The following is a 24,913-nucleotide window of genomic DNA, read 5'->3' as shown; positions in this document are numbered from 1 at the left end:
CTAGAGGGATCCATTTAAATATTATTTCACGCAATAGGCAGATAATCACAAATGTGTTGTTCATCCCAAACATGTTCAATTGCGGTAGAAATGCCTGAAGTCTATGTAAAGATGTGCATTATTATCTTGAATGTAGCCATCAGCAAACAATTGCAATATTGTTGGGTGGAAATGATCCGCACCCATGTTTCAGCAAACTACAACATTTGTTTGGCCTTCCAAGGCCGAAGTCCTGTAGTTTACAATTAAGTAATACTTGTAAGTCTCAGCTAATTACTTTTTGGGTGGTAATGGGGACTGAAGCAAAGCGGACAGTGAAGAAAAAATGGTAATTACATTTTTTTGCAAATGTAATGCTAAGAGAGAGAGAAAGAGACAAATTACTAGTAACACAGAACAGATTTATGTATTTTGTTTAACCTGCATAAAAAGGAAAGGTGCCCTGATGGTTATCAAATAGGAAAAGAAAAAGCATAAAAATCTACTTCTAGTAATTACAGATTGCAATTAGTAAAATACTGCTTTAGTAAAATGGTCGGTTTTCTGTATGTTTAAATATTTCCCAGGTTGCTAATTTGTAAGTTGTTTTAACTGTATGATTCAGTGCTGGTAAAAGCATGCCACTTAAGCTTGGCTCTGATCCTAGATAAACACTTGATGGGCTACTAAGTATATAATTACCAGACTTCAAAGTGCGATCTGTTTTTTATGTAGAAGGGAACAAAAAATAGAAAAACAGAAAAAGCAGACTAATGATAAAAACCTGGACCATTCATTTTTGCATTGGAGCACAAGGGGTACACTGTATTTTAATGATCAATGGCATTATATATGAAATGACAGAGGACTAGTCTACAGCTACACCCAGATAGGGATTCATGCTCTATTGTGTGTGTTTGTACAGTATCATTCCGTATAGTGGATTGTGCTTATACTTACTGGAATGGGCAGTGTTGTGTGATACACTGCCTTTATGGATTCTGTCCATTCCCCTGTCGGTGAGATGAGGTCTTTTGCATTGTGGTTTAGACACCCGCTTGCTGTGCTCAGGGTCGCCGGTTCGTGCCCAGCCTCCATCTGTTACACTGCCATGCTTACCAACTATTCAGGAAAATATTGAGTCTGTGACCCACAGTTAAAAATCAGGCTGGGTGTGAACTGGTGAGCGTCTTAAACGCTATGCAAAAGAGACTTGTGGTTATAGAGATTTGAACTTCATCTCATGCCCGTTACATTTGCTATAATTAAAAGCAGGATCTAATCTAATCTAAATCTAAATGACCAATTCAACAGCAAAACCAGTTTACATCTATAGCATCTGCTGTTCTCATGGTGTCTAGATTTCTAGTTCAGTATCTACTTCAGTCTTGTTCTTGGCCAGGATCATCATAGATTTAATCAACACTCAGCAGGCAGTACTTTACCCCTAATAATTGACCCAACAACGAAAAACAAAAACGCACAGCTGATCACTGATAGACATTTCAGAAATTGCTAAATAACACCGTAAAATAAAACTTACTTGAGCAAGCTCTTATCATTTCCAACCACTCCTCTTACTTCAATATTTCCCTCCTCTTTCTCTCATCACTGTTACTTTAATAATATGATTTGGTTTTTTGGTTTTTTTCAAACTTTGGCTATCAGGTGAAGAGGATAATTAGCCCACTCCAGCACTTCATAACAGGTGAACTAATTACAACCACATAAGGCATTAGCTCAAAGTGTATAGTATGCAAGAGCCATTGAGTTACGTTATACAGTAGTGTATGTGGTTACTTCACACTTCATTTTTTTTTAAATGTTGGTGGTATAAATTTACGTTGCTGTGGTGAGGGAACATATTTGACATTCTAAATTGGGTAAGAAGGAGCCAGTGAGGTTTTTTCCCCTAATTTACCAGTTAGCATAAATATGTAACATTTTAACCAACCGCTGCCTTTGAAAGATAAATTCTTCAGATGTTTTCCAATCTTTTTCATATGGGCCCTTTCAGTGAAATCATATTTGTTTTCTTTTTATTTTATTTTTATGCCTGTAGATATTTGCAAAGTTTGCCCTTCCAATTTACATTTTTAACAGTATTTGCATTGACAACAGCTGCAGATCATTTGGATAAGGGATCAAGAGGAAACTCAAACAGTTTGAAAAGCTTCTGTTTTTCTGTATAAAGGAGTTGGTATTTGCAATTGTTTGCATACAATAAAGTGGCTTCTGTATATTATTCGTAGATAGCCACAAAGAGATTCTCAAACTCAAATGCTGTACTGATAGGCACCTATTTTAAGACACATAAAATGGCTTAAACGCTGCCTCTGTGTGGTCAATCAGTCTTTCTAAGGAGTAAATGAATCCTCACAAATTTATAAAATCTTACTTTTGATAAAACTTGAAATGAACGACAAAAAAAAGGTTTGAGAAACTATTTTGTAGAACAGTCTTCATTTTCTATGCCATTGGTTCCCTGGGATCCGATTACCTCTCATAATGGTCTTTTTTTTTAAATCCAGAGAAGTATAGAAGTGATTGTAACTAAAAAGTGTATATGTCATGCAAATCTATTCACTATGTAGCTCTCAAATATGTAGTTTTAAAAGAAAGCAATGTTTTAGCAAACAAGTACTGTCGTATTGCACACATCCTTTTACAAATCTTAGAATCATTGTGGCCTGCTATACAGAGGATGTGAGTTACAAGGCACGCTGTACACTGAGTGTACAAAACATTAGGAACACCTGCTCTTTCCATGAAATATACTGACGAGGTGAATCCAGGTGAAAGCTATGATCCCTTATTGATGTAACCTGTTAAATCAACTTCAATCAGTGTAGATGAAGGGGAGACAGGTTAAAGAAGGATTTTTAAGCCTTGACACAATTGAGACATGGATTGTGTACTGTACGTGTGCCATTCAGAGGGTAAATGGGCAAGACAAAAGATTTTATTTAATTTACATTAAGTGCCTTTGAACGGGGTATGGTAGTAGATGCCAGGCGCGCCAGTTTGAGTGTGTCAAGAACTGCAATGCTGCTGGGTTTTTCAAGCTCAGCAGTTTCCCGTATGTATCAAGTATGGTCCACCACCCAAAGGACATCCAGCCAACGGCAGGCCAGTGGTCAAAAACAGCTCATTGATGAAAGAGGCCAAAGGAGGCTGCAGTTAGTCAACTGACAGTCCAGTACAACATTGGTGCCGAAAGACCCATAAAAGAATGCACAACTCGTCGTACCTTGACACGAATGGGGTATGGCAGCTGACGACCTAAAAGAGTTCCACTTCTTTCAGCAAAACACAAGAAACTGCGGTTGCAGTGGGCTAAGGAATGAAAACACTGGACACTGGAGGATTGGAAAAACATTGCCTGGTCTGATGAATCCCGGTTCCTGCTGTTTCACGCTGATGGGAGGACTAGGGTATGGAGAAACATGAGTACATGCATCCATCATGCTGCGTGTCAACATTGCAGGCTGGTGGTGGTGGTGTGATGGTGTGGGGTGTGTTTTCATGGCACACATTGGGCTCCTTGATAAAAGTGGAGCAACGTTTGAATGCCAAAGGATATCTGAACATCATTGCCAATCAGGTGCATCCCTTCATGGCAGCAGTGTATCCATCTGCTAATGGATTTTTTCAGCAGGATAATGCCCCATGTCACAAGGCTAGGATTGTCCAGGAATGGTTCCATGAACATGACAGTGAATTCAGCTTACTGCAGTGGCCCTCCCAGTCACCAGATCTCAATCCAATTGAGCATCTGTGGGATGAAATGGAACAAGCTATTCGGAGTAGAAATCCACTACCAGCCAACTTGACAGAACTGTGGGAAGCATTGGAGTCAACATGGGCCAGCATCCCTGTGGAACGCTTTCGACACCTTGTAGAGTCCATGCCCCGACGAATTGAGACTGTTCTGAGGGCAAAAGGGGCTGCAACTCAATATTAGGAAGGTGTTCCTAATGTTTTCTACACTCAGTGTATACTTGAGTGTAGTTTACACGTGTATCAAAAGTCATAACTTCTTTGCTTTACCCCTCTGCTTGTAGCATTCCAGAGGAGTGGTTTTTACATGAAGAATGCATTATTTTCATTTTAAGAAATTATAGCTGATACTACACTAGGTTAAATAAATGTTTGCAGCCTTGCTCTTCCTGGGTAATTTAATCTGGAGAGTGACAACGTACCCACCCCTTCAGAGCCTTCTTTCCTGTCAGTAAACTAACCAGCTGCTTCTCCTAATCACTAACATGCATTGCAGCCAGTAAGATTGCTGAGATGAAATAACCTAGGAAGGCAAGGCAAGATAACTGAGAACTTTGTTTTAGCCTATTGTAATACCAGATGTAATCTCAAACAGTTTATGGTTGTCCTACTTGCCTTGACTATTATTTTAGTTGGGACTCAGTCATACACAGCAATTGCTCACACAGATGATAGTCACACAAATGACTAAATGTTTATAAATGTATTATTATGAAAGCTGTTTTATAATAGCATTCTGGCATGAAAAGGTGGTGTGATGTGCCTTTGGCACCAGGCCTCTAAAGCTCCCAGCCATTGTTTATGTTAATACACATCGGAGTACCCTGGCATAGCATAATGCTTTAGTGCACTGGCTAATTTCCAATAGCAGTCTGTTTTAGTCTGGCTGATTAAAATCAGTCTTCAATTTGAAATCCCTGCAATTGGAGAAAGCAATTGGAGAAAGCAATTTAGCAAAGCAGTGATTCATGCAGGTTACTCACTTTTTAAACTAGATTAAAATCGTAAACATCAAGCATATTAGGCACCCCCATTTCCAGAACATCGTCAGTCAAATGGCTAGTATTTCATTCGTCACTCAATAAACAACATGTCCAATGATCAGCTAGAAAGGGCTTTATATCTTACCTCAATCCATTCGTTCCCCGCTGTATGTCAGAGTTTGCGTCATCTAGGGGGGAAGGCAACTATCAAAGGACGTACCTTGAAGGGTGAGGCCAAAGGCCAAAGATGTAAAGAAAATATGTATAACACTGTATTTGTTGTCTAGCTTTAATAAATGTTGTTCTCTATTGCATGAGTTTTCCTGACTGAACATCCATAGATATAGACTGTTACTTCTCAGTGGATCAAGCCTTTATTGTCAAACAAATAAAATAATGATTCAAAAGGGGATGAAGGTTTGCAAATTAACCTTGTTAGTAGTCAGCCATGGAAATCTACCAGGCAAAATACGGCAGTCTCTCCTGAATTAAATTGAAACTGTTAAAGTATGAAGGTGAAACAACCAAAAGTCTTAAGAGACTAAAGTAAAGCCGTGCTGAAAAACTGGAGTCTTTCCAAAGCATCTCTCGTAGCAGGCTCTTTCTTGATTAATAAAGCACATTATTACACAGTGAAAAATGAATAATAATACAAAAAAAAAAAAACTGCATAAGTTCTTCCAATTTAGAAACATGGTCTGCATCTAGATTTGAAACTACAGTTTGAATGAAGTTCTGTCTTACATTAAAGCTAATGACAAACACTTAAGTATCAAGGGAAACTAATTGAATCTGTGCTGACATGCAATGGTGGAGAGACTTCTCAGTAGAATTCTCTTTTTGGTAGCCTGGTAAAGTCCCCTTTGACCTCATTGCTTCTTGGCTGTGATGGTCACACTTTACATTGCTCCATGTATCTGAAAAGCACGTATACAGTGATGAAACTTGGTATTAATATTATGTAGTACACGTTACTGGGAATATCAGATTGTGGGGATATATGAAGGTGTCTGTCTGTCCATCTGTATGTCATACCTACATTTTTACATGCATCTTGAGAACACAAGAAGTTATTCCACATACTGTAAATCATTTTAGTATACCTTACCATGAGACTAACACTAATGAAATGTAGTGCTTAAATACAGTACCTTTAATTATACTTATCCTATTGTCACTAAACCATGTCATGTCTTTATCTGTGATATTCTGTACATTTTACTCATAGCACTCATTTTGAATTACCAGATTTGGTGTGGGCTGTATGTTATTGACATTTTATTAGGATAATTGCACTTGAAATAGTGATGTCCCTAGTCAAGCTGTTCCCTAGTCAAACTGTTTTTCATGGCAGGAGTGTGTTGGTGTTTTAAGGGATTTCTTGCAGACCACAACTGGCGCTGGATCAAAACCTGTATTTACTGTATTCCAAACTTTAATGATACATAAGACATTAGCCTTAAGACTATTATGCTCATAAATACACAGTAATTGCAAACAGCTGCATATGGTTACATTCTAGCAGTGGCTGATGGATTCTTCCATTGATGGATAAATGCAGATGCAGTACTGAGTGTCCTGTTGATATGCAGTGCCTTTTAAACCTGTTTTACTGTGAAAATAAATACTTTTAAACAGCGCGTCTAAAATAAATTGTGCATGTGAAAATAAATCAGACCTGACGTGCCTGACACGCGCTGAATAAATGGACCGCAAAGAGTTAATTGATATATTGATAATATTGTATATATAAAGACAGTTTTAAAGTATGATTTGATCCCACTGAGTATTATTTTTTGCTTTACCCCTCTGCTTTTAGCATACCAGAGCATGTTTTACCCAAGGAGCGCATTATACAAGGGTCCGGGTTATATAGGGGGGGGTGCAGGTTATACAAGGGTGTGCAGGTTATACAAGGTTGTGCAGGTTATACAAGGGTGTGCGGGTTATACAAGGGGTGCAGGTTATACAAGAGGTGCGGGTTATACAAGGGTGTGTGGGTTATACAAGAGTGTGTGGGCTATACAGGGGTCCGGATTATACAAGAGGTGTGGGTTATACAAGGACGTGCAGGTTATACAGGGGTCCGGGTTATACAAGGGGTGCGGGTTATACAAGGGTGTGCAGGTTTTACAAGGGTGTGTGGTTTATACAGGGGTCCGGATTATACAAGAGGTGCGGGTTATACAAGGGTGTGCGTGTTATACAGGAGTCAGGGTTATACAATGGGTGTGGGTTATACAAGAGGTGAACATCCTATATGTACAATTATGGTACTTACAATTATCATTGCTGAAGTCACAAACATTTTAAAAAGAGATATAGTGGTTATACAAAATATGTTTTTTCCAAACCTAAACTTTATTTAAATTGGTAATTTTGAAAAACAAACAATTTAAGGGTTTAAAATAGTACAGCTGATTTTATCCTTGTAATTAGGACACAAAAAACACAAATAGATGTTATTTATGAGACTATACATTTTTCTAAAGAGAGCTAACAAAAATCAATTAATGTTAGAATTAAATGTTAAGGAACCTCTTAAGGAATCAATATACTTCAGATACAGGGATTGCTTCCTTAATGCCATGTTAGGAAAATTCTCAGTGACACGATAGAAAGTAATTTAGGAAATTGCATTAATTTAAGTAATACTTTGAAATTCACTGAATGTATTTACCCATGCAAATTCGATTTCCCTGAGGTAGGAACACCACAGATGATAATCACTTTTTCAACAGGGTTCCATTGTACTTGTACATAATTATTTGTTTGTTTTTTTCTACTTTTTTTAGTGCATTGTTAAATGTATTCTGTCTTAGAAAACATACATCAATCTGTCTGGGTAAAAAATTAAAGGCAATGCAAAACATAATAATAATTAGTATGAATTAGTAATAATTTCGGAACATTGCTCAATTAATAAACCAGCTTTGTTTGAAAAACTACAACTAAGAATCCTGTAAGAACCTTCTTACAGACCCCTATTAATATAAAAATGCCACTGAGAGATATCAGTTCTTGGGAAAAACCACTGAAGCAGAAAGCTAAAACAAAGAGTAGTCCTGTGTACTAATGTTCATTTGTAAGAATATAAAATTGTCTTGAAAGTTATTTTTAGACCTAGACCTGTGTGTTTGTAGGACAGGGCCAAGTGCGGTGTGAATAATGTTTCTCTGGACCTTGACCGTACCTTGACCAAGAAATTCAGACCTTGATAGATGGATTATATATAATACTTCTTTAGACAGAATACTGATTACAAGCCAAAAAAAGCATTTGCGTATCCAAGCCTTTCCCCTCAGTATTTACTTAGCTTTTAATGTAAAAAACATTAATCATAGAAACATGTCTAAGAATAAACATACTGTAACTGTTTGAAAAACAAACCTGTAGAAAAATAGGGTGTGGGTCCCTTGAACTCAGCAGGTGTCCTCTAAAACGACTGGCATTCAGTCTCCTCAGAACCCTGCACCCACTGCAGATCTATAAACAGGGTTACTCAGAAGAAGTGCAAGGTAATAAGCAAATTGAGAAACAATTACAAACAGTGCTATACAATTCTACTGATGCCTGTTTTGTTACCCTGTATCCCAAATTGATTGTCTAATTTCTTGGTTTCTATTCCCTGTTTCTAATGTATGCCTGTGAAAGGGGTGGACCCAGTGTTCATAACCTCTATACTTGCAGCAGCCCTTGATCATGGGTACTGCTAAACCCATCTGCTCCCCTCTATTGCAGACCGATCCCTGTCTTATGTCTAGGGCTTCTGATTTTCAGTTTTAACCGATAAGAAACGATAAAACACCCCTGATACAAAACAAATGAAACCGGTGTCTATCACACTTACTGAATAGTGAGCAGGATCTTATTGTAGTTAAGCCTTAAAATACCAGAACAGATAGCGGTTGCTTGTCCTGGAAGCCAACTGCAAGCTCATTAAATGTGTCATTGCACCTCAACCATGACAGGGATACATTAAAGACACATGAAAGAGATGGATCTGGCTTAGTTTTTCTTTTAATTTGGGTCTGCGCTAATAACAGCCATTATTTTTATTGTTTTTCTCCCCAATTTAGTAGTGTCCAATTATTTTTTGTCTCAGCTCACCGCTATCACCCCTGCGCTGACTTGGGAGGGGCGAAGACGAACAATCGGAGGACAATGCAGCCCTAGGCAGCTTACAGACAAGTCCGCAGGCGCCCGGCCAGACCACAGGGGTCGCTGGTGTGTGGTGAGCCGAGAACACCCTGGCTGACCTAGCCCTCCGTCCCCCGGGCGGTGCTCGGCCAATTGTGCGCCGACCCCTGGGAGCTCCCGTCCTCGGTTGGCAAAGGAATAACCTGGACTCGAACCGGCGACGTCCAGGCTATAGGGCGCATCCTGCACTGCACGCAAAGTGCCTTTACTGGATGTGCCACTCGGTAGCCCACAAGTACTTTTTTTGACCATAGGTGACCCCATATAATGGCAGTGATAACAATAAAGTACAGCTGGAATAAGGCTGGAGATTCTTCTAAAGGAGGGAGGACCGATTACTCTGGGGGACAGCTCCTGTGAAACTATTTAGATCCGAGAGAAGGGACAGCGTCGGTGTACAGCCCGAGAATATGAGGAGATGAGATGCAGTCATCGTAGAAAAAAGATATGCCATTTGTAAAAGCTGAAGTAGAGGGAGTGAAAGGATCAGAGCGTGGATTGAACCATAGAGGCTACGCTGGTAGACTATGGCATTTTTCTGTGGAGGATAGACACTTGTCAATCCCAGAAATAGTAGACTGGAGGGATTGCAAAATAGCCGGGCTGGAGGTATTGCTGGATATGGACGGAAAGGGCTGGCATCTATGGAGACTGAAGCGGATAAAGGCAATTGAACTGGAGACGCATTATTGATGCAGGTTGTTTTATGCTGGAGTGTGGATTCAGATGAGGAGAGATCCGATTGAATCAGCAAATCAATGAGATCTTGGCAGGAGGCTCCAGCATTATAAGATATTGTTCTCATGTAAAGTGCTTTCAAAAGCCGAGGAATGGTCCAGGAATTATATTTATTTTGCTCCGGTCTTGCCCGGGACGCCGACCTGGAGCTCCGTTTGACAGTGGACCAAGGATTTGGAGGAGTAGGGGATGGGGAGCGAGAACAATCGGTATGAGGAGTCGAATCCATGTTCGCGTAAGTGCAAACAAATATCAAAAACAACATGAAACCATGTAGAACGTCGGACAATGATGTAAGGTGGAGTCTCCTATCAGAAAAACAACCATGTTTCTAAATAGCAGAAAACACTTACAGAACAACATTTTAACACTAGAACCGCCGAGATTTCAGACTACATACAACCAACTACATCATACATAACATTTTCAGAGCAGAAACACTGTATTTACATTGACATTTTTTTTTAAAAAGAGCACATATACATAAACATGAAAAACTGTAATAAAATAAACTTTACGCAATAAAGTTTTGTGTAAACAGGTGTAGAAAGCTGTATGCATATATAAAATTGTAAAACATAAATAACTAGTTATAAAAATAGCATAACACAAAAATATAACATAACTTATGCAACGTGAAAGCGCTTTGAGTGAAACAGAGTTCAAAGGCTCTGTCTGTCTGTTCTATTACAGCTTTCTAAGTACAATCTACACAGAAAACTCTTTTCAACTGTACCAGTGCATTTGCCACAGACTTGCCTTTTCACAACGGGAGCAGACATCAAAAGTTCAGTTTTTATTGCATTTAGCAACCTGGCATTGTCTTTTATTCTGTGTGCCAGTGGGCTCAGCGCTGGCTGAAGGTTGAGGGGCATTTAAATTTTTTCGCACCGTCACACTCAGGGTGGCACAGTCGTTCTGCCTGAGAAATGTAGTGTAAATAATAATAATATATGATGTGTAGAAAGACTTTCATCAGTGTTTCAAGCACTCAACAGGATTATAATACGTATATTGATTTCAATATGCCGCATAAACTGCGGGTCTGGCTGTTGAAGAAGCAAGTGCTTATAACTTTTACAATTATACAGCAGAAAATTATACACCATATGGGTATTTAATTCAAATATTTAGTAACACTTAAGAACGGACATGCACAAGATATTCACATACGCGGAGATATTTAAATTTGATTTGAAAAAGTCACTCAAAAAGCAGCTATGGCGGTGCTAGTGTTAAACAGACAGGCAGTTGTGGATGACTTATCTAACCTGTTATATCATCAGTAGGGGCACCCCCCAGTGCTGCCACCTATTGGCCAACACAACCAACTGAATTGACATACTAAACTTTCACAAAATGTCCAATATGGACCTAAATTAAAGTGGTCGGCCTACTGGTACAAGCTAGGCAATGCACAATAAACATTTATGTTTGACAGTGAACAGGGAAAATAACAGCACTATACAACTATGTATCTGTTTTTCTTTTAAGCTACATTATTTAATGCTGGGCATTGGCTGCCAAGGCAGGTATGCAAAGTCCTACAAACACAGTCTTCTCAATTGTGGGAACACTCAATTCCAATTCAACCACACCTGTTAGGATCTGCAGCATATGAGCCTGCGATAGTACATTTCACTTTTGCTTTTGCACAGATGCAGTCCTTCAGGCATCTGTTTGTTTACATTTGCAATACTTTTTCATGGCTTCCTTCAGCTTTTGAGTCCTTAAGCATCATAAGGGGTACCAACTTGTCATGTAAAATAAGCCTACTAAAAAAGTAGCATCAGGATAAACTGGATCTGAATTGTGAGCATTTATGCTTACAGCCATCTGGTGATGACTGTGAAGAAGATGGAGATGGAAAGCATCCTATGTTGGGGATAGGCTCCTCAGGTCTCCTCTTGTGGTTGCAAAGAGGAGAGCACAGAGAGCATCTAGAATACCATCAAAGCCACTGCTGACACACAGTGCTACAAAAAAAGTGTCTTACAACTGTAATAAGTCACATACAGACACTTCACCTGGTTCACGATACCTAGCAAGTGGGATGAGATTCACAGCATCTTTAAAAGCAATACTCAGAGCTCGCTTCTTCCCCCTCCTGTACAGATCACTTACAGTATCACAACCACTTAAAATGTAGGCATTGAGGAGAATGGAGGTAATAAGCAAAGCATCCATGATTCATTTTCTGGCAAGAACTGTGGCAATGTCATGACATTGATATAAATGAGTCCATGTACTGTACCCATAATTACTTCAGGCCTGGAATGTGTGTGCTGTAGTAGATGCACATAAGGATGACATAAGGTGTCAGTAGCTTGAACTACAACTCCCCTGTAACCTAGATTTTGGACAGTATGCAATGCGAGAGAATATCCTTGTGTCCGGTTCTTCAGTTTCTCACAAGAAAGTTTGCATGACTTGCTCTGAAGTAAGCTTAACTCCATATCCAGGATACTTGAAAATGCCCCCAAGTATTAATTTAAATCCTTGAGGCAGTTTTGTATGCTGAACTGACCATGCTTGTCCTATGTAGTGACAAAGATTTGATTTATTTTGGGGATTCTAGATAAAGGTCTTCCATTCAGGAATGGCGAGAGAATCACATGGCTCATACACTTTACTCTTTCCTTGTGTCTTTTCTTTCCTTTCTTCACTTTTCAGACTTTCTGCTGGGCTAACACTGTATCTATCTCTAATGAAATTGATGCATTCACACAGTTTGGGCATAAGGTGGAGTGAAGGTATTGGTAATGCTGTAGAAAAGCCATAGCACCTACAACCAATAATATTTTTTAATCAGAATCTGGTAATTGATTGTACTTTCTCCAGGATTCTCCCAAGTGCTTCTTAAGAGCAACCATTTAATATGATTTCTTACCTTTACGCATAGCATAGCTTTGCTGAAGGTCTAGGTCAGGTTCAAATAAAGAGGAGGGACAATTTGTCCATTCATGGCTAAAAATAGACAACCCTTTCTCTTCATCCAGGTCTTGTACAAATTACAGGCTTCTGACAACTGCGCTCTCTTCACCATACATGGATTTTGTTTTCTGTGCAGCAGAAGACAGTTCTCTCATGGCAGCCAGGTAACAGGGAATACAGGAAACATACAGGTAGCGGACAAAAATGTCACAATGTCACTTAATAGGGCGTTGGGCCACTACGGTATCCCGCTCTGTGGAGTTCTCGGCGGACCGTTTTTGATGAAACTAGCTGCTCGCACCCCAGGTTGAAATTTGCAGTCAATTGATCTGCAGTTGCTCTCCTGTTTTGCCTTGCACTTCGAATTAATGCACGGATATCACGATCCTGGAGTATGCTCTTCCGCCCACTGTTGCCCTTTGCTGATGATGTCTTTCCCTCGGAGTTCCATGCCGACATCACCTTAGACACCGTTGTTCGTGAAACATCAGGAAGTTGAGCTGTCTTGGTCACCGAAGCTCCTGCCAAAAGCGCCCCAACAATCACCCCTCTTTCAAAGTCACTGCGGTCTCCTCTTGCAGCCATGCTAGCCATAATTATAGGCAACCAGGCCTGTCCAGCATTTTTATACATGACCCTAAGCATGCTGGGATGTTATTTGCTTAATTAACACATGAGCCACACCTGTGTGGATGCCCTTGCTTTCAATAAACTTGGTGTCCCTAATTTACCCAGGTGTTTCCATTTTTTTGTCCACTACTTGTACTTGTAATGCCTAGCTGTGACCAGGTATAGAAGCATTTCTCAACTTCAGCTAGGTGTTCCTTCTAAAGGCCAGCTCATTTTGCAGTTGGAGATGTGCAACACAATTCATCAAACTCACCATAAGAGTATATTTTCTTCAAAGGCTCTGACGCACTTGAGCATGCCTTCGATGCCTTCTCTGTATCCTTTTCTGACATGGCCTCTGTGAGCTAAAGGATGCTCTGAGAAAGTAATGGCAAACATTCAAGGTCTTTGTCTGCTTCACTTGCCAACCACTTATCAAATGATTCTCAATGTAATGCAAACATAGCACTATGAAATAAGTTACGTGCCCTCAGCATTGCACAGTGATCTCTGCCTTCCTTGATCTTATTTGCTGTTCCAGGTAAACAAACATCACCTTCCACAAGTATGTCTTAAATTCCAGTTGTACTCATCAAGTATCCAATGGCACCCATAAAGTTTAGGGCAATATGAAAGCTACCGACACAAAGTATCACTTTGTTATTCTTCTCTGGTCTCACTTTTTGTAAACCAAGGGCAATGTCATAGATGGCCTGATCACATGTCACAATGGTGAATTCTTGGTCTATTTTTCTGGTGACATTAATGCAAAACCGAGTAGACCTTTTAACAACATCAGGATTGACAGGTGACTGGTGGAAGAAAGGTCCATATCCTATCTGAGTCGCTTGAATATCCTCCAAGATGAGGAAATCCTGAAATGCACTCCAGGTAGGAGCCATGAATTAACATTATGTTACATCCAGAAGAAGAGTGGGACAGAGCTGCACCAGGTTCCACAGACAGCTGAGATGATCCAGTTGCTCACATGTTTTCCGGGCTGCTTAGCCTCCGTTGCTACATTAGCCAGTGATCGACTCTTTTGGTGATACCTCATGGTCAAGTGGCTGCTTGCAATCTGAAATGCTTTTAAATTTTTGATAGAGACATGCTAGCCACAGAATGTATCTCTTCATCTTTGTTCAAGTACTGATAGATTATATGTGTAGTACCATGCATTGATCTGCCATCTTTGTGCACTCATGAAAATCTATGTTGTTGTAAATCTAACTGGCTTTAATTTTGGTATGAAGAACCCATCTTGAGAGATATGGTCATCAACTGCAGTTGCCACTGTTACATATCTCTGTGCATCTTGATTGATATGCTGTTGCCAAATTTATTCAGGAGTGTGATTATTTCCATACTTCTAGTTGGTTTTAGTATATGAAGTGCAGTGCCTACATGCTTGGGAGTTGGGATACATGAAACAGCTTCACAGATATCTTGAGCAAGATTAAGAATGTGTTCATGCTGTTTGGGATTTAGATTGACTCCCCCATCTTCACCAACATCTGGAGATGCATCTGGCAGCAACCATGCCACATGATTGTAGAGATTGTTTATCACACGTTGAGATGCAGCTACATAAGAAATGCCCATTGTGGGAAGCTGAGACTAAGCCCTGTCTGTTGTGACCTGTGTCTCAGAAGCTGAATGGTGTGCATTTCCAATAGAGGAAGGAGGAGCACCATCTGGGCTGAATTGAGATGTGTTGCGCTGAAATCTCTCTTTTCTAATGGGCAGTTTCTGTTGTCTGACAGTTTAACAGTAGAACCACCGCAGTTATACTCATACCTAAAACCGCCGCCGGCGGTCATTATGACGGTTACATTTTAGACATGAATATTAAAATGAAAGACAAACTATCAGATGCAACTCAAAAGTTTTATTCAAGCACATCATATCAAACATCTGCACAGCCGAAACACCATATTTAAATGAACAATTGAACATAAAATTGTTTATTTTCTAACTTACCACATATAAAGCACTACTTCAAAAAATGAAAAACTAATAATGTAAGCAGGTGTAAACAGGTATGTGTACATACAAAACTGTAAAAACGAAAGTAGTTTTTAATTTAAAATGAAAGTAACATATGTTTTCTCTGCGTGTGTCACTCTCTGTAGAACTGAATCCAGGCTGAGCTGCTGCAGCCTGCTGCTATGCAGTTTTCTGATCGAAATGTTTCTGCTGAAGTGCTTTGGCTAGCTTCAAGATGAAATCTCTCCTACTGATATTTTCCCCGGTGCAGTCCTTGTACAAAACAAAATAATGGATGGTTGCCAGGTCAATTAGAGATAATAACAGGCTTGTATATAAAAATAAAATAGAATATTGTAGTAGATTATATACAAAATAAAAACATATTGTAAAAGGCAGTAAAAATGGCTGCTGTGGTGGTTCTAGGTAGAGGGGATTATAACTTTTTTTTTATTTTTGCAATCCTGCCTTTCAAACGCTATCAGGGTATTTAATACATGTATTTAGTAAAAGTCAAGAATGGACAACCGCATATCTTTCACACACGCAGAGTAATTTAAATTTTAAAAGTGAAAACTGTGTAATGAAACTCTTTTAATTCTGACCTAATGCTCTTTGCTGAGACATGGCATGGCCTTAAGTTGTGCTGGAGTGTCACTAGGCATTTCCCTCTCACCTTCTTCACAGTATTCTGACTCATCTAGATTTTTCTTCAGCTTTTGCACTTTATACAGCAACCTGCCAACACTGAGGTCTGATGAACACAAGAGTCTTGATGTTCCTTTTTGTGGTACAATCATTACCCTGCACCCAACAGAGCCTTGATAGTAATTCTGGAGGCGCTTTTTCAGACTAGATGACCTGTAAGAATGGACAATTTCTATACTATGCTTAATTAACCAATGATGATACTGGTCAAGAAGTTTTGTGTATAAAAGACTCTTCCCTTTTTAAACAATGACCCATCAATCTGGGAGATCAGTCAGGAAAATCCATTATCATACAGATTTCAACACTCGTTTTAGACACATTTTTTACCATGTAAGCACTCAGGGATGAATGATGGTACTGAAAGTCATTTGCTATCATATCAATGCACTGTTATCGTAACCTTGTAATTTATGTATCGTGATTTCTCCTAGCACATTTGCTTTTTTTCCACACTGAATTTTGTCGATGAATAGTTGCAATTAACAAAAGCTGCTTCTCTCCCTTATTATGGCACAAAGCATTGTTTCTTATAGTTAACAGCATGCTCTGTTGAAGACCTTCTTCTAACAACGTTTGAATCTGAGCCAACAATAGCTGTTAGTGCACTATCTTTGTGTTTTACAATTATGCAGGTTTTTCTTGTTCAACAGTTTTTCTATTTGTGTAACTGTTTCGGCACTTTGCATGACACAGGAAGTTTGGACAGAAATTCATCTTTTGAAATCAACTCATCATTAAGTGAAACAAAGACATCATCATGTCAATTTTGAATGGCATTTAACATTGCCAGATATCCCTGCTCAGTCAATCTCTGCAGTGAACCAACTTCAATGCCCTCATTTTGCATAATCTGTATCTAGTCGTGGCCTCTTTCTACACACTGAAAAGGCTGTCTCTGTTTTTCATCAGTCCACTTCCAGTGATAATATGTAAAAATCTAAAATAAAGACAGATATATATATTTTTTTGTTTGTCTGATTAATGTTTTTAAATGTAATAGATAAAATATTACATATTCAACTAATTGAAGCCGTTATGATAGATATATATTATATATATATATATATTTTTCATGCACAGTTTAAGATACAGTTTAGATTTTAGGTATAGAAACTGTCCCCGTGACAATGTTATTTGTCATGTTATTTAATAACCCTTTTTTTTTTTTTTTTTTTTTTTTTTTTTTTTAAAAGGTTTTCATATTTAAATGGTATATGTTTTACGTACTAAATATGAAGATGATAAAAAAACAAAAACCTGCAATTTGAGATTCTCTATATAGAATGTTTTATAATGATTTTCTAGGAACAGGGGAATTCTCTCTTTCTGTGCCTTCACTTTGTCAACGCTGTCAGTCAGTCAGTCAGTCAGCGGTGATAGAGAGAAGTGACAGGGAGACGACACTTTGGGAGCAGCGGTAAAGGTTATTTTTTATTATTTTATCTTATTATTTAGATCAACTCAGAAGGTATGTGAAATGACCCCCCCCAACCCACCTTTTGAAAAAGCTGCTATTGAAAATGCAGCCTTATAAAGTACAGGACAGGACAAACTTGTGGATTTATAATGCGATAATACCCTGAAGCTCACTTTTCCAAAACAATTAATTTGTGGTTGTTGGTTATCTCTGCACATGGAATACTCAGAACTAGTATGCGAAGCCATGAAAGTGCTTGTCCCTTTTGCATCGACATACCTTTGTGAGTCAGCATTTTCAAAGTTAGGATATATTGTGGATTTTTAAAATATGTTTTGCTTACGAAGTCGAAAATGTGTAGATTATTAAATTAGTCTTTGACTGCCAATGCACCTTTTTAAAGTGTGTGACTTTAATATTTTGAAATCATAAATTTGTTTAAAAATATAGCTGCGTATGTTTACATTTTACTTACATGGAAATTGATGGGTCGCGAGTTGTTCAGAAAAAACCCTGCTCTAGTAGATTCATGTCCACTCAGTGCCAGGTATATGGTGGTGTTCTTGCTGGGTTGGCTGCTCTGAGTTTCTGCACTGGTGGGTATTTGGGTCTAGGGGACTGTGAACGAGTGGTTTGCAGTGCACAGGTGTAGTGGTGCTCCAGACAATGACAGACACAAAGTTCACAGTTCAAACAATTCTTTTATTTTCCTTTTTGGTCAGCTTGACCATTCTGTTATTTTTTGCAACCTTAAAAATTAGTGATACCTCCCTTTTTGCTTAAACATAACAATAATTTGTGAGTTTGCATTTTTTTTCTGTATTCAGATAATTGATCTTCTGATTAAACTGTTGCCAAAGTTGGATTTATTTCACAATGTTCTCAATGCATTATCTTGAGTTTGTGAGTGTGGGCACAAAGCATATTCAAAGTACTGTACTGTATAACAGCACATGTAGAGGCATACACATCTCCTGGTATGTAATTCTATGCTTATTACAGATTCATGATTTTATTTTGTGTTTGTGTTTTCCAGCTCACATACTTGCCTCCCCCGTGGGGTGACTGTCAGTCCACGGTGTCGGACTCTGATTTTTTCCGGGTGTACAGCATCACGGCCTGCAGAATTGACTGCGAGACCAGATACCTGGTGGAGAACTGCAACTGCAAGATGGTCCATATGCCAGGTATGTGGGGGGTGCTTTGTTTACAGGGTTTTTAATTTTTTGTGGCATTACTATAATGCACCACAGTAAATGATCAACTCTGAATGAGTTGTGTTGATCCTAATGGGCTGTGATGCATCTTTGGTTTTACAGCAAATAGTAGGGCTTCTTTTTTCAGTGTTTTAATTATTCCCCTTTTCCGATGTTTATTCATTTTTAACTGCACGCATGCATATCAGTCTTATGAGATAATAAAATAATACCAGAAAGCATTTCCTACCTCACCCTAGCCACGATAATTCCTTATGTTATTTTGCTTACTATTAATTTATTGCTTGTTTCGATTCTGCCTATGTGATACACCTCTGCAAGCTTAATGTCCCATTCATGGATAATTAGTGCACACTGCTCTTAATGTTACCATTAAGAGACCATTCACACTTTATCAATCAGTGAAAAATCTCAAAGATCTGCTTGAAACTCAGATCCTAATAGACACTACCCGCCTTTCCCTTCGTCAAGAAATTAAGGAACCTGTAAAGCTTGACAAAATAACACATACTGATGAGGAATTTCAAAAAAAAGCTCTTCCATGAGCTGAAAGAGATGAAAATTTAAAAAAAAATTAAAACTGGATCTTAATGATAAAAAAGAGAATAATGTTATTTCTGGTGCAAAAGTGGTCCCAGTAGAACAGCTTTTCAGGACACTTATTCCGGGAGGAAACATATTTATAGACAGACCCCTGGCCACGTTCCCAGCTCTTCAGAGCGTTTCTCTTCTGACAATGAACCTCCTGCACAAGGGAAACGTGTTTTTTTTTTTATGGAAAAGAACAAACAATACCAACCAAGATTAAACTCGGACAGAAGGAAGCGGATCAAATGGGAGAAAAAGAAGGGACAATCTACCACCGACTTCATCAGTGCGGCCCAGGACGACTCAGGAATATTCAAATTAGGGAATTATTTTCTGACAGTTCCAATTCTGAGATCTGTGTACCTATGTCTATAATTCCTACTGAACCTATCTCTCGTGTACAGTCACCCTTTAGAGCTAAAAGCAGTTTTATGCCCCCTACTAATCGTAATGCTTCAATTGAGACCTACTGCAGACTGGTTGAAAGGGATGTCGATGCCTTTTTTACAAGTAGGCATCAATACAGAAACTTTCCCAATCTAAGCAGAGAGGAGAGGATAGCCTTACATGATTTAAAATCTGATGAGTCCATTATAACTTTATAAATGATTGCACAAAATAGAGGTGACTTTACACGTGAGATTTATAGACAATTTCCGGCCAGTACTTTTTATAAAAAACTTGAAGTCGACCATACATAACGGTTTAAGAAAGATATAACATTAATACTTTGAGATTTCTTTGAAATGGGTGTAATTACAAAGAAGGAACACAATTATTTAAATCGTTAAATTTCCCAAAATTCCTATTTTTTACACTTTACCTTAAATCCATGAAAAACGGACTAATCCACCAGGTCACCCAATAGTTGAGGGTATAGACTCGCTGACTTCTACACTTTCGAGGTTTATTGATTTCTTTGTTAGACCTATTGTCCGTGGGCTTCCTTCATATGTTCAAGATACTGGGGATGTGATTAATATAGTTGATTATTTAAGGGTTCCTTTTGGTGAGATTATTTAGCTACTTTTGATGTCTCAGATATCCGCAAACTCTTTAACACCTCTCCCTCCCCCCCACCCCCTCCTGCTCTAACCCCTACACCCGCTGCATCCCCTACTAACTCACCTTCCTTCTCCACCTTCTCTCCCCTCTCAGACTCTGACCTCTCCTCCCTCCTCCAGGGCCACAAACCCACCATGTTTGCCCTGGACCCCCTTCCCACTCACCTCTTTCAAGCTGCTGCTCCTGCTCTACTTCCCTTCATCTCCTCCCTTCTCAACACCTCTCTCCTTTCTGGTCTCTTTCCCTCTGCCTTCAAACAAGCCTCTATCACTCCCCTTAAAAAACCTACCCTCGACCCCACCTCCCTCCAGAGCTACAGTCCTGTCTCCCTCCTACCCTTCCTCTCCAAAACCCTCGAGTGGACTGTACACCGCAAGCTCTCTGCTTTTCTGTCCAACCACTCTCTGCTCGACCCTCTCCAATCTGGCTTCCGCTCTGCTCACTCCACGGAAACTCTTCCTTAATGCGATTTACTTGCTCTTATCAGCTCCCCATTTTACTGCATTTAATCATGTTCTTTAGAGTACTGTAATCTGTCACAAGTGTTATTTAATCTGTAGTATTTTGTATTTAATTATATCCTGATGTAACTATCACTGACACTGTTATCTGCTCTGTTATTGAATCGTATTTTGTCATATACTTGTACTTGCTAGAACTGAAGTCATTGTATTTTATCTTGCTGTTAATTGTATTAATACTTGTACTGTGATTCTTGAAATGTATTTCTGTTTACGACTGTAAGTTGCCCTGGATAAGGGCGTCTGCTAAGAAATAAATAATAATAATTATAATGTGGAGTCTCTCTACATGAATATTCCACATGATGGTGGCTTGCAAGCTCTTGAGCATTTCCTTAAAAGGAGAGATTTGGATATTTTACCTTCTAATTCATGTATCCTAGTGCTGACAGAGTTGGTATTATCAAATAATTATTTTACTTTTCAATCAGATTTTTCCTCCAAATTAAAGGCACAGCCATGGGTGCCTCTTTAGCCCCAAATTATGCTCATTTATATGTTGGATATCTGGAGGAATTATTTATTTTGAATCCAGAAATCAATCAGTTTATTCAACATATTGTAGTGTGGAAGAGATACATTGGTGATATTTTTTGTTCTATGGAAAGGAAAATGTCCAAGAGCATCAGCAATTTCACTTTTTTAAAATTCTTGCAATGAACACCTCAAATTTACCATGCAACATGATTATGAGCAGATTAATTTCTTGGATCTATGGATCACTAAAGATGGGGACCCTCTGTATACCACCTACTGATCGTAATACATTGTTAAGAGCAGACTACACATAAAGAACACCCAATACACCTAAAGAACAGCCACCTTATAGTCAGTTGTGCAGAATTAGGCGAAACTGTAAACGTGAGTCTGATTTTGAAGAAAAACTTTCTGATATGAGGGTCAGATTTGAATACTGCCGATCTCTTCAAAATCTCAAGATGAAATTTTGTGTGATTTATATGATCTTCTGCCCTTGTGCCAAGGCCTACATTGGTAAAACTAACCATTCCTTGAAATTTAGAATAGCTGAACACCGAAGCTCAATTCGAAGCAGAAATACTATTTATCCTGTTGCTGCACATTTCACTGAAGCGCAACACCCTATCTCCTCTTTACGTTATTGGGGAATTGAAAAAGTTAATTTACCTGGAGGGGTAGGGATTTGGATAATCTTTTGTTGCGTAGACAGGCCTTTTGGATTCATTCTTTGCACTTTAGTTCCTTATGGTATGAATGTGGAATTTGATTTGAAATGTTTTTTGTAAAACAATTTTTTTGTATATTATAATTATGCTATTTAGATTATGTTTTTTTTTTGGTATTAAATACTGTGGTCTAAATTAATTATTTTGGTTTAGTTTCCTTGATGTATATTATTCAATTCATATTTGGCTTTTTTAAAATAATAAATTAATTATCTGTTTTTCATTATACTGTATATATTTTATATACGTATGTTTATCGATTATAATTATTTAATTATCTAATTGGTAAGTAATTAACCATCACTGGTATTCAATTATCTTCCTATCACTTCTATTTAAACACCTGTGTTTCTTTACCCTGATGAAGGTACTTCATACTGAAACGTTGGTTAATAAAACAAAATTATTTCATTTTCAAAGGATTGCTTTTTGAGTGTACGGTTTATTTTCTTTTTTTTAAATTGAGATAACATTACAACCATATATTCATTTTTTTTCATATCAGCAGTGCAAAGTAGTCAGTTTAGATTGTGTTCTCTAACCTTTGCTCTGCTCTCTCTCCTGGTTGCTCAAAGAATATTCCAGGTTATTTTTATGTCTGTCAAAGCCATACAATATTGATGACAATATGCAGGTTTTCCAAAAAATCATATATGCAGTGCCCTTGTGATCTTACAGGGTTTGTAGACCAAAAAAGAATACCTGTTTTATAAAACCTAAATTTAACAACACACCCAAAGTAATCTATTGTGAGATATTTTTTGTATATGTGTTGCAGTGTGGATTCTATTTATAGAGTATCTGACAAACAGATAGGCATAGCAAGGCAAATGTCTGCAGAGTAGCCGCTAGCTTCACCCATTAACTGACAAAGAGAATGTATTACTTTATAGAAAAAAATGAGAACTCAGAATCTGAATACCACAACCGAATTTGAGCGAGCATTCAGCCTGTTATTCACTCTAGGGGCATTGGGTTCACAAAAATGTAGGATTCAAATATTACATGGGAGGTTTATAATGCGAACTGGCCCACCAGAGACCTTCGTGTTTTGATAGAGTCATCACTGACAGCAACCTACAGTGGTCACTGACGGCATGGAAAAAACTTAAATCTAAATGTGATATGTCAAGATCAGAAGATAAATTACCTTGTGATCTCTACAAAATGGTCTGAAATGTCGACCCTGAGAATTTATCTTGTGATCTCAGCAAAACACATTTCTATTGTCAGTTTTTTCCACTGTCCTTAATGAGCCAGACAGTGTGGGGAAGCATTTCAGAAGACAAACAAGATTATTGGACATATATTAAAAACTGTACAAATGAAAGTTTATAAATGAGGTTGTGTAAAGCACTGGTGAAACCTCACTTACAGTAGAGTATTGTTTATACTTACAGTGTAACTAGTATATCTTAAGGTTATTTTGGAGAGTGAAAGTTTTAAAGTATGTTTGAAAAATATTTCCAAATTCTTTTCTTCCAGAAAAGTTTTAGATAAAAATTTACAGATTTAGAAAGATTGTTAGCCAAAGATGAAGAAGTTTTTACTACCTGCTCTATTCCATTGTCCATAGGTCTCACCAGCCAGTCTTACACTGTTCCACGTTCTCCCATCTCATCTATTCTCCCTGCTTAGCCTAGGACACTGCCTTGACTACCAACTTCCGCCTTTCAGCTGGAGACGCTTTGTGCCTCTCGTAGCAGCCAAACTGAGACCAAGGCCTCCTCTTCCCTGTTGTACTTGCCCCGTGATATCACTGATACGAAGGGTGTCCTTTACAGCCCACTTTCTCCCAGTTCTCACTACAGGTGCTACATCCCTCACACACTTGTCACATGATTCCATCAGTCATTTCCATCCGAACCTTAGCGCTCTTGAATTCCTCAATTAGAGCTGCAGTTTCCCTTTACCGTAGTGCTACCCTGCTAAGGCATCGTGGAACTCCCAGCCATTTCCTAATGTATGAACTAATCAAGGCTTCCATTCTCTCTACTGTTGACAGGGAAACCTCATACACAGTAAGTGGCCACAGCAACCTTGGAAGAAGACCCAACTGAAAGCACCAGATTTTAAGGTTGCCCAGTAGAGCACTACTGTTGATCCTCTCCAGCCCTTGCACCTTGTTTACTGCTGTCTCACCTCTCCCACTCGAACAGTGTCTTTTAAATCCCTATCGTACCACCTCCAAAGACACTTTACAGGCTTTTCTAACACTGTTGGAATGGCCTCGCCATCTATATAAGACACCTTATCCACTACTTTGCCTTTGATGAGGGAGATGCTCCTTGACTTGGCGGGCTTGAACTGCATACATGCCCATCTGACGTTTTCTGCTAGTTTGCCAAGTACCCGCTTGGTGCCGGCTACCGTTGTAGTCATGGCGGTCATGCCGTCCATGTATGCTCTATGTGGTGGCAGCTGCACGCCACAAGTCAGCTGTTCTCCTCCCACTACCCATTTTGAAACTCCGATAATGACTTATATTGCCATGGGGAAGACCAGTGTAGAAATGGTGTAACTTGTCATGATTCCAACTTCGAGAAACTGCAAGAAAATGTTATGTGCATTCCTCACACACACACACACACACACACACACACACACACAGTCTTTTTTCTCCAGCTGGGTAAAACCTGTCCCATTTATAGGGCTCACAATTATCAAACTACCAGCAGGTGTCAACAGTAATTCAATCCAATAAGCATTACCTCTAGTGGCTCTGATAGTGCTACACAGGGAAAAGATACTTTGACAGGTGCTGGCTCACATAATGACCCTGTATGACCTTATTACAACACAGTAGATGCCACTTATTAACAACCTCTCAGCTCACAGCACAAAGTTGTCATTGACCGAAATGTCCCATATACGGGAAAAAGCCCCCGTTTTCAAGTGTATTTATATGGAACGATATATACTATAGTTGTACAAATATGGCACTGAAATACATGTGTTTTAAATGTTACAGTGTTAAAAA

At 38.8% G+C, this 24,913-nt stretch overlaps 1 protein-coding gene across 1 annotated transcript in view; it reads left to right on the top strand.

The window, feature by feature from the left end:
• The window catches only part of asic2 (acid-sensing (proton-gated) ion channel 2), a 287,152-nt gene that overhangs the window by 213,198 nt on the left and 49,041 nt on the right, over positions 1-24,913 (top strand). The window contains exon 4 of the mRNA XM_034055630.3: positions 18,374-18,524. Within this exon, the coding sequence (XP_033911521.2) occupies positions 18,374-18,524 (151 nt within the window). The remainder of the gene's footprint in view (positions 1-18,373; positions 18,525-24,913) is intronic.

This window comes from Acipenser ruthenus, chromosome 33 (genome assembly GCF_902713425.1).
Source record: "Acipenser ruthenus chromosome 33, fAciRut3.2 maternal haplotype, whole genome shotgun sequence".
Classification (NCBI taxonomy): Eukaryota; Metazoa; Chordata; class Actinopteri; order Acipenseriformes; family Acipenseridae; genus Acipenser; species Acipenser ruthenus.
This window is presented reverse-complemented; position numbering and strand designations above follow the sequence as displayed.